At 39.7% G+C, this 11,267-nt stretch overlaps 1 protein-coding gene across 5 annotated transcripts; it reads left to right on the top strand.

The window, feature by feature from the left end:
* Nucleotides 1–207: 207 nt before the first annotated feature.
* LOC149021419 (TRAM, LAG1 and CLN8 (TLC) lipid-sensing domain containing protein) lies at nucleotides 208–10,859 on the top strand. Of its 5 annotated transcripts, none has more exons than XM_089149653.1 (9): nucleotides 208–577; nucleotides 698–883; nucleotides 964–1,052; nucleotides 1,150–1,279; nucleotides 8,733–8,807; nucleotides 9,093–9,214; nucleotides 9,298–9,373; nucleotides 9,885–9,944; nucleotides 10,304–10,859. In XM_089149653.1, exons 2-9 carry the CDS (start codon nucleotides 767–769, stop codon nucleotides 10,439–10,441), a joined length of 807 nt encoding a protein of 268 aa, XP_089005779.1. In that variant the 5' UTR covers nucleotides 208–577; nucleotides 698–766; the 3' UTR covers nucleotides 10,442–10,859. The 5 variants fall into 5 exon arrangements, with proteins under 5 accessions (XP_089005779.1, XP_089005780.1, XP_089005778.1 ...); XM_089149654.1 differs by having other exon boundaries at nucleotides 208–581; XM_089149652.1 differs by having other exon boundaries at nucleotides 208–581; nucleotides 748–883; nucleotides 10,304–10,858.
* The last annotated feature ends 408 nt before the right edge of the window (nucleotides 10,860–11,267 follow it).

Here is an 11,267-nt window from a genome sequence, read left to right as displayed (position 1 = left end):
TATCGAACAAATATGGCCTTGTGATTCTCATGTGTGATGATAAATTAGCCAAAACCAGTCCATGTTAGCGTGTAATTGGCGCTATTTTGAATGAAAGTTTTCTCAATAAAATAAAGAAAAACCATAAATTGCTAGCACATGTATTTATTTTTGTAATAAATAAATTAGCCAACGAAACCTCATGCATAACGCTTCTAACAAGCCGAGATTCATAACCGTTTCAACGTCAGTGGTAGTCGTGAGGTCTTGGGTTTTGACCTTGAGGCTTTCGTCTCAGTCTCTCTCAGCTGTAAATGAACGAAAATGGAAGGAAATCCAATTTTTTTTTTTTTTACTCCTAGATTCTCTCATTCCAGCAGTCTTGCTTGACCAATCAAACCCTTTTTCTTTTTTTCTTATTTCTTATACCCTTTTTCGTTGTATAATTGAGTTTGAGCCACTGCTTAACATCGAAGCCAACTCATAAACTAGAGAACAACCCAGCTGTGCCGGACACGGCGGTGAATTCTGGTTCTGTTCGCGCTGAAGACGAAATCCGCCATAGTTGATTTCTACCAATCAATTCAATCATTAAAGCGTGAGTGAGTGAGTTCTTTACATGTGGAATGCATCTTTCCCTTTCAATTTCAAGTTATTTTTGCCATTCAAATCTTTCAAGGAGGCAAAGAAGCTTTTCAAACTCTGAATTGTGTTGCAGACTTTGATATGGTCCTTCTTGGTTTCTCATCGGTTTGATTCTTTACACAGAGCTGTTCTTGAAGAGAGGATGTTGGGGGGTTTTCAGTTCTCTGACGTTTTAAATACTTCCCCTGGTTACGTTACTCAAAACAAATATGTTCATTGGATAGTGTCTGTTCTTGCTGGCATCGTCATGTGCAGGATTGTAAGTTGATTTTTTACTGACATCCACATTTTCATTGGAATCTGTAAAACCAATGAACTGTTCACTTTTTGTTCTTGAAGGTTTATGAAGTCATGGGACTGTTTAGTTTGTCATTCTTTAAGGGGTATACAAAACTGAGCAAACCACTGAAGATTGAATGGAAAAACCGGTAATCTTTCTCTTTATGTTTGATCCAGGTTTATGGTGACTTTACTAATTTCAACAGTTAATGTCCTGTTTAACGCTTGATCCTCTTTCTATTGCAGTGGTTTCTCCACGTTCCATGCAATTGTTGTTATGTTTGCTTCTGTCTATCTCCTTCTATCGGATGACTTTACTTCTCAAGATGTGTCTATTATATATAGGAGGTCCACCCTATCTGATACCGTTCTGGGGGTAAGTTGCTATGAACACTGAACTGTGAAGTTCCCAAATGGTGAAAAATCCAAGTCTGGTTCAATTCATTTATGTTTCATTGTGGGTTTCATGTCTATATGTCCTGATGCACCTTTTAGTGTTTTACTTGACAATAATGAATGCCCTCTTCAGATTAAATTTTGCTGTGGGTTTTTTTTGGCTGCAATTGCTACTTCTTGCTTGAGATGAATCACTCAAATTATAGATTCGTTTTGTCTAGAGGAGTCTACTCTAGTATTGATTTGCCATATGGTGGATGTATTTTACTGCTGAATTGAATGCCTCATTTGATTCTGTTTCTCACCTGTTTCATAAAATAGGGATTACATGAAGTCCGGCCTTGAGTTGGCCTAAAACCCGCCAAGACTTGCCAGAAAATGCCACATTTCGGCAAAATTTTGGTGGACATTTTGCTCTGACTGAAAGGCCAGAATGAAACGAGATTAGATTTTCAACCTTGCCAATTGCTTAGGTACGCCATATTACTAAACTTAGCCAGAGGATAAAACAGAACAGAAGAATGGTATCGGCAGTATGACTTTATGTCTCCTTGGCACTTTTAGGACTTGGACATTACTACAGTGCTTCACTAACTGGAGTTATGCTTTGCCAACATGAAGCCAGGCTTTGCTTGGCCTATTGGGAATATTCAAATTCATATTTTTGTTAACTCCATGTAATGCTTGTGTTCCATTACTGAGTGGAAGGAATGCTTCCCTTGACTGCTTGCTAATGGACAGTGCCTAGATTCGGTTTTGACTTTGTAATGGCTTAGAGAATAGAAAGTTGGAAAGCCATCCGGATAAGCACATTTTATGCTAAGGAGAGATTCTAATGGCTTGCCAACTAGAGCAGTCAAAGAAGACACCCAAAACTGGAATGACAGACAAACCCAGTAGGTGGCAACCGGGTTAGAGCGGGACTGTTAAAGCTGCATCTGAGGCTTTTCTGCTGCATAAGAAAAATGGAATTCGATCGTCCTGGATTCTCTCTACTATCTGACTTTAGGTTGCGGAAGTTGCACCATCCTGCAAACTCAAAATTTAGTAGTTGAAAACATATAATTCAAGTAAAATAACTAAAATATGCTTTAGGAATGAATAATATGAACGTAGATAAATTTCATAATCATCAAATCTCATTCATGATTCATTGTGAAGATATGGAAGTAATTTTGCAAAAAGTCACAAACTGAGATTTTTCTAAGGAAGTTTCCCTCTTTGAAGTAGAAACTAGCAAAATGATTCTTAAACTCAAAACATGGTTAAAATTTCATCAAAATTGCAATATACAATCAAGGCCTGCATTCATAAAGGGTTTGACCGGAAATATGAAGCATGGTCAAAATATGTCATAATTGCAAAAATTCAATGGAATAATTGCAATTTTTCAATATCATAGGCTGTTCCATTTTGTCAGCCTGCAAAACTGAATATTATGGTTGATCTCATGAAACTTTATTGCAACTTTGTACTATGCCTTCAATTTCAATCTGGTCTTCATCTGGCTGTTGGATCTAAAGAATCTCTTAGTTACCACTGTTTCTTTTTACTTCCTATCATTTCTGTATGTTTTCTCTTACTATCCCTCCACTTGTTAATCTTAAATTTTTAGCACTTATTCATCCCGAAACTTCATTTGCCAGTATAATCAACCCTTCTAATGGTTTATTCACTGCTATTAATTATGTTAAATTATATCCTTTTGTTCTTGTTGGTTCACTGCAAGCCTGATTTTTCTGTGGGAGAGTTAGTGTTGTTTCTCGAGGCCTAGACCCACTACCTCACTTTAGGAGAGTATCAGATAGCACAACTCAACCTGTCAGTTTCTAACATAATTCTCGTAACAAGTTTCAGGAAGTTTCAGTTCAAGTGATAGTGTTGAATATTTTCTTACCAATTTAGTAACTTTATATCCTTCTTAGTCTGATCTTTCAATATACTGAGAATCTTTCCTATAGTAATTGCACATATGAACTGATTTTACGATATAACAGACACCACTATCAACACTAACACCTGTGAACAATCCCTTCCTGCTGGAGCATAAATGACATCTATACCCAGATCAGAACTGCCTTGGAGAATCACATTGTTATAATGCTTTAGTAAACAAGTCTCCATTTTGATCTCCAGAACTGACAGATGGAGTAGAAACCAATTTCTTCATCAGTATTTCCCGAACGAAATGAAAACTCACTTCAATATGTCTGATCCTTTCATAAATGATGGATTACTAGCACTATGAATGCTATCTGGTAGTGCAACTTATTGATTGTGGGTTTGAAACTCAGAAACAGCCTCTCCTGCAAAGCAGAGAGAAGGCTGTATACATCTACCTGTCCAGACCCTGTAGTAGCTGGAGCCCCATGCACAACACTCTTTTCATTTCATATACATGCTAACCACAAACTCTTGAACCAAAGGATTTATGCCACACCAATTCAGCTCCAATATGAACCATAGTTTTGTTTGATTTTGTGTTGTAGAGGCAGTTTAAGAACTAGCATATTGACTAGTTGCCTTGTTGATGTAAGCAGCCCCCCCCCCCCCCCCCAAAAAAAAAAAAAAAGCCAACCCAACCAAAAAACTGAAAACCTGGATCCAGACCCAATTGGCACATCAAAGAGCTGGCTGAATTCTGTCCAGGGGCATTTTTGGTCATTTTACCCCTTCTTTAGAGCAGATTTGGATTGGAGTCCTTTAGAGTTAGTTATAGAGTTTTTCGATGTCAAAGTAGTTGAGTTTGTTGGGTAAGCCAATTAGAGTTTTAGTTGGTTTTCCAACTTAGCGTCCTAGTTTAATCATCCTTCAATGTAAGGCTATAAAAAAGAGCCACCTCCTTATGTAGCAATTAGACTGGATTAATATAATTTGAGCACTGGAGGAATTGGAGTCTTGGGTTCTAAGAGGGATCCCCACGGCTGAGGCTGTTCTATCTTCTTCTTCAACTTCTCCTACTTGTGACAGCCTTGTGATAGAACCTTACACCAGCTAGAGTGTACCAGTCCACTCCTCCATCAAGTAAGTTAATCCCCAGTCCCTTCCTCAACCCCATTCCCTCCCCTAACCCTTGCGCAACAATCTCCACCCCTCTCTTTCCCTTGTGGCAGTGGCAAACCCCCGCCTCCCTCTCCTTTTCTCCCACCCGCAAGCCTTCCCCAACTCAGTCCCCTCCTCTCTCCCTCTTCTTGATCTTGCGGAAGCTTAGGAAGAAATAAAAAGAAAAGAAAGAAAGATAGAAAAGAAAAGAAATAGAAGAAATAGAGAAAGAAAAGAAAGAGATCAAGAAAGACGAGAAAGATTCAAGAACCATCCAAGAAATTTAAAGACAGTCCCTATTCTTACCTCTGTCAACCCCAAAACCACTCCAAGCCTAACGGCAAGTTTGCAAGATCTTTTTCCCCCCTTGGGTTGGTTCCTTGGACACTTTCGTCATTGATAATGGCATCTTGCTGTTTAAATTTGCTTCAGCCTCCTGTAGAGTCAAAGCCATTGAAGATTCTCCTTGGTTTGTTGGGAAATCCCCAATCTTCATAAAACCCTTGGAGCCCTCCATGCCTCTCCGAAGGGACGACTATAGATCGCTTCCCCTATGGATCAATCTCCCTGGTCTTCCACTGGAGTTTTGAAATTGCGAATGTCTCAGTCGTATCGGCACTGCGTTAGGCCATCTCCCTCCGCTTTGATATGAAGACCTCCAAGCTTGAGCGTCTGTCCTATGCCCATATATGTGTGGATGTGTCTGCATCAAAGCCTCTCCCTCCTTGTATCTCTATAGCTGTTGATTTGGGTTCGCACCTCAATCAACTAATTGTGTATGATTGGGTACCTTCTAGATGCTCAAACTGCCTCACATTAGGTCACGACAGCTCCGAATGCTCTAATCTGCAAGTTCCTTCTGCCGGTCTCCGTCGTTTGCTCTACTGCCACTGATGCCTCATGTTCCTGATGCTCACCCGCAACTCTTGCAAGCTGGTCCTGCTATCCATGCTCCGACGACCACATTGCAAGCGGTGTTGTCTTCGCCTCCATTGATCGAATTAATGACTCCTGCTCCTCCAAAGATTCCTGGATCGTTGATTGACCAGCTGAACCTTATCTTTGTCGATGGTGCGTTGCCCCTTTACTGCCGCCGACCACCTCTTGCTCCACTACTGTCGAGGCCTCTGAGAGTTTGAGGTGGCTGTCGCCTCCTCCATCGTTGGATTCAAGATCACGCTAACCCTACTGCTGCTCTCGATCTTGACGATGCCACTACCGTTACTACTTCTCAGATCTCCTTCTCGTCTGCTCCAATTAGAAATTACTCTCACGTTAAGCCCTCTGATCCTCCAGCCCCTCCTCCTTTATCCTCTGCTTCCCAAATCATCGCCGGCACCTAGATTCCGATTCCTTCCTCTTCTGCTGAGGGCTCACCGCCGGTAGTTTGCACTTACCGGAGGTGTTGATCCAGGAAAACGACGAGTCAATCTGAGTTTTCCCTGTACTCTGCTCCCCTAGTTGCAGAAACCTCTAAGGCTACCTGCCGTTTTTCTACTGTTGCAATCCCTACTACCACTGTCGATGCTTGGGGACCAGCTCCTTCCACAGACTCGAGGGACCTGCTCCCTTCGTCGGGAACCTCCATGTGCCGTCGCTACTCTCCCTTACTCTGCAACTTGCTTCTTTCCTCTTCCATGAATCCCTTACCCCTGAAATCTCTGAATCTCCTCTTGCGCTTGCTGTTCCTCCTATTTCGGTGATTGATTTAGGTTCTTTATCCGACTCCCCAAATACCCCTCTGCTCTCCTCCCACGATCATTTCTCCCTCCCCATTTTACCCCCCCCTAGAATCCCCTTAATGAACCCCTTGGCCCAAGGGCCTAAGCTCTCCAAGCTCCACCCTAAATTGCCCAAGTGCTCCTTATTAGGCCCCTTGCCCCATGGGCCCATGCCCTTCAATCTAAACCCCGCCCTTGGCCCATTCCCTAACGAGCCCAATTCGGATCCTCCTCTCTCCCCCCCCCTACGCATAATCGTTCTGAGTGTAGAAGGAGTAATCGCTCTGTTAAGGGGCACAACCCATTTGGCAACAACTTCTTGGTTGACTTCAAGTCCACAAAGAAAAAGAAGAACAAGAAAAAATCCTTAAAATAGTCTCCTTGGCCACTATTCGGCCCATCTTCTTTAGGTCTTGCCCATGTTGCATTGTCAGTGCTTTTTAATCTTGCTTTATTTCTGCCATGTTGTAAGCGTATTTCTGTCTTTTAATACAATTTCTTATTCATCCAAACAAACAAAAAAACACCCTTTCCCTTATTCCATAAGCTGAATTGTTAGCTTCCCCAAATTAACCAACCCATCTAGGGTTTTGTTAACCTAAACTTTCCCCATGTCCTTCCCTAAAACCTAACTTCTGCAATCCCATCCCATCTTGGGTATTGTTTGGGTAAATAGAACCCTACCCCTCCCAAAATCTATTCCATCTTGGTGATTGTTAAAACCCTGAAGCTTCTTAATCCCATCACCATGACCTATTTTTCTCAGTTTCATTTCCTCATGAGTTATCAAAGTTTGAAAGAAACTTCCCAGGGATTGTTTATTTGATAACTGGTTCAATTTGAGAGAATCCTGAAAACTGACCCAGAACCTGGGTAAATCACTTGTATTGTAATTTCTGGTTTTTTTTCCCTCTAACCCCCCCCCCCTCTTAAGTAATGTCTACTAATAGCTACTGACTGAAATAGGTGAGTGAGCTGATTAGTCTCTCATAATCGAATCTCTCTAAACTTCTCTCTTCTTTCTTTAGCTGCATTTTCTTGTTCCTTGTCCAAATTGATTGAAGTCTTTCTTCTGACTTTCTCTATGCTCGATTCCAACACTAGACTGAGCTATTTTAGTTTTCTTTTTACTTCTTATATTGTATAACAAGAATAACTCCAACTGGTATCTAGTCTTACCCAGAAAATGAAACATGCAGTAACCTGTATTAGATGTCCAATCATCATGAACACAGCCTACTCTGCATCTGAAAAACCAACAATATTTATGTGACCATAATGGCAATAATTAGCCCTTTTCCTGGAGCAACCCTATAATGCCTGAAGATATAGCATGCTGCATCCTGATGAGCCTACTTAGGCTCCATAAATAGACTACATAGTTTAAGGACTCCTGATAGCTTGCTGAGATCTCACGAGATGTCCCGCTTTTTTTCAAATAATGATACAAGACAAGTAGACAGAGGGCAACATTACCATTTGTTTCCTAAAATTTTTCACACGACAAATGGTTGTTTTGAGATATTTTTAAAAATTAAGAGGAGCTCAACAAAAAGGAAGATAGGTGGCATCCACAGCCTGAGAATGAACTGATATATGCAAATTACATACATTGCTTATATGCTTACCATTAGGAGCCAAATGAATGAAGGTTCTGAAAACTCCATGGCTAGCTGTTCCACGGGGGTTGTTGCATTCTTAATGATTCTTGAGTTCCATAGAGAAATTGTGCAGCCTCGTGTACTTGATACACCCTTTTTATTATGAAATGATGAACTGAGAAATCTTTGTGACACCCAATCGGATCCATCCAGGAAACATGGAATTTAGTTTATACCTAAAAGACAAGTGTTATTTCAAGACATCCCTAAATAAGGTTGTGCTAGACTGCTAGCATGATCCACAGGAGGATGGAAATCTCATCCTTCTGCGATTTTAAGCAACACATGACAAGCATGAGTTGAAATAAGCCGACTAGTAGGCTTTTCAGACTATTACCTTAAGGAATCTCTCAAGGTACCCATTTAATATTTCATTCAGTTACTACTGGGTCATTGTGTAACTATCATCCCAAATGTCTCTTAAATTCTCCAGTGACATTAATGCCCCTGAAAGAGTGATTCAGCTAACAATCTTGTCACATATTGCATCCGTTAATTTTAGAGTTTTCTATAAAACATTTATGGCCCCTGCCCATCAACTTAGTAAGATGCACAAAGCCAAATGGTCCTCATTATTTATATTTAGTTTAGCCCTTCAACATGCACAGCCATGTATTAAAAAGAATCTGTGAGTTATTTTGTGATTTATTGCCAGTATGTGTTTTCAGTTAGTCATGTATGCAATGCATTGATAAACATACCTTGATGATGGCCCTATATTTTTTTCAAAAACACTTCATTAATGAAGTATTTTGTTATAAAATAAAACTTTTGATATTTTATTGATTAGTGGGTAAAGATGTCATGCATTACCAAAAAGAACTTTGATTTATTTTGGGACGTGCATCAGCTCACTTAGGCATGACATTGTATTAGCCTGTATACATAATGAACTGACTATTTATTCTTTTCATTCGTCATATTGCAAATATACTGATTATGGCTGTTTTTATTTTCTAAATCTATTCTGCTTATGCATTTGGTTGGCTGCTGTCCATTCTTTATGCAGATTTCAATTGGTTATTTTCTCTTGGACTTGGGAATGATCCTGTGGTGTTTTCCAGCTTTAGGAGGCCTGGAATATGTAAGTGTTTGAATGGTATGGAGCATTTATGAAATTCTTAATTGCTTTGGTTATGTTCTAAAACATCACTAGAAAATTGAGGTGTTGAGCTAAACCATTTTAAGTGTTGGACTGAGTTAGAAGTGGGAAGATAGTCTTATGAATTGTTTCTCATGTTAATCAGGTGGTTGTTATTTGCAGTTGAGCTGTCCATATGGAGAAACAGCTGCTTAAATATGAATCATTAGTGGCTCCTTGTTCAATTGTCTTACCCTTACTTATGGTGATGTAAAATTTCACTATCAGGTTTTCCATCATGGGCTTTCCTTGTTCCCGATATTCCTTTCACTTGTTAGTGGACAAGGGCAATTTTACATACTACTGGTTTTATTCACTGAGAGCACGACTCCTTTTGTTAACTTAAGATGGTAATAGCATCGTGAAATTTCCTTGGTTTCTTGTTCTTAGCTACCAACATTGGTTTATCCACTGAACTGAATAATATGTGCAGGTATTTGGATGTCTCAGGGCAGAAAAATTCTAACTTGTACTTCTGCAATGGCATTGTATTGTTCCTTGGATGGCTGGTGCAGTCTCAGGCTTGAGCTCTTCATGTTACCTGGTTTTGAATAACTTTTGTGTATACTGTATATGTACATGATGAATCTATGAACACTTGCACAGCCTTAAAAACATTGGTGCACCTATGTGAGCAAAAGATTTGGTCCAGTGCACATGCTTATATGTTACTTGAAGTTACTTTTTATTACTCTTTACTTCTGTGCATGCTTTTTGGTGCATCCTTCAAAATGTAGTGCTTATAACCTTTGGATAGGTTTATTTAGATGTTAGACATTTGAACCATTATGGTCTACAATATTAGGATGTTTTCACCACAATGGGTGATGTCTTCTCTGATTGTTCTAATGAGAATCTCTTAGGAAGCCAAGGTGGCAAATTTGGACTATATTTACAAATAATCCTTCCTTTCTTGGACCATCGTAAATGTTTGAAATCATGAGAATTAATTAGTTCTTGTACTTCTTGTGATGTTTTCTCTTATTATCTGACTTAGAATGGGATGTTCTATGCCTTCAGGTTGCAAGGATACTTCTTTTCATCTATTTCTTCGGTCACATGTACCTCCATTTTGACCAGGTGCATATCTTGGTTTGTAACTCCATGCTATCAATGTGGCTCATTAAGAATCAGCGAGTAACAATTTTTACAACGATTAGAATTGCATCACTGATCTATTACTTAAAGTAGTTCTTGATGATTGGCATACTTTGTCAATTACAACAAGCATCCTCCCTGTGTTTAAGGTTAGAGGGGACTCCAATTGAGTATCTATCCTCCACCCAGGGTGTTGGGGGAAGAGGGTGATAAAAGAAACAGAACCTAAGATTAACTCATCTTACTTGCTCTGGTTCTTTTTTATTTTATTTTTTATTATTATTTTTATTTCATACATTACTCATTTTCATTTTATTAACTATCCGTTGTACTCCTTTCAGGTCAAGAAAATTTTTCCGTTGGGCTTCTACACCGTGCTTTTGGTGACTCCGGCTTTGTCTGTGATGAACATCTATTGGTTTTGGAAAATTTTCAAAGGCTTGATGAAAACTCTTTCTAAAGCAAGACACAGTCACTGACCGACTTTGTAGGCAAGTTGGTTTGGTGAACAGATTGCCCCTGCAGGAATCTCTACTCCCTCTCCTCCCCTCCCTGCCCTAACTGCAGCACAATTTTTTTGGAAATTACTTGTGAATTGCAAGTTTTTACCTTTTATGTAGATTTAACTCTTGGGACTTCATTGTTTCTCGATGTCTATAGTATTATAGGTACCCAAGTTGTTCCTGACCTAAGCTTTCACCCGGATTGTTTGCTGTGATTATACCTTCAATGCTTTCATAGTTGTATCATAAAACAAATAGTCAAGCATTAATGGGTACGTCTTATATTGCATTTTCCCTCTCTTGTAGGAGGGTGAAGTAGTGATTGAATTGTTAGTGTCGGTTGTTCACTTGTTTACAATATTATCAAGGTAGTTCCTGAAGATGTAGCCGAGTATGAGAACCTCCAGATTTGGATTGACTGATCTGTTACTTAGTAGTTCATATGGTCAAAAATTGCCCAATACAGAGGGATGTGGGACCTGAGTCATGTACTTGAATGTTGTTATGAGTCTTACATCTCCCTTTTTTTCCCAACACCAAATTTGGTTAGCAAGGTCATAGACCCAATCAAGTCAATGCAATCCCAAAACAGAGGACAAAAGATGGGGCATCTTCATCACCTATAATACCTACACAGGGTGGAGCAAGGAATAATCGGAGTGATGATAGATTATTAGGATCTTGCTTAGTGTTTCTTTGAAGTAGTAGTAAACGAGTGACCACGGGGATAACCCCTCTTACCCTCACCCCCCCCCCCCCATCAATAAATTTGTGCCTCTGTCCCTTTGGGATACTTTGCAAG

This window comes from Hakea prostrata, chromosome 3 (genome assembly GCF_041222555.1).
Source record: "Hakea prostrata isolate BN-2017 chromosome 3, UWA_Hpros_2, whole genome shotgun sequence".
In the NCBI taxonomy this organism is placed as follows: domain Eukaryota; kingdom Viridiplantae; phylum Streptophyta; class Magnoliopsida; order Proteales; family Proteaceae; genus Hakea; species Hakea prostrata.
Note: the sequence above shows the minus strand (reverse complement) of the source record. Positions and strands in the feature narration are given on the sequence as shown.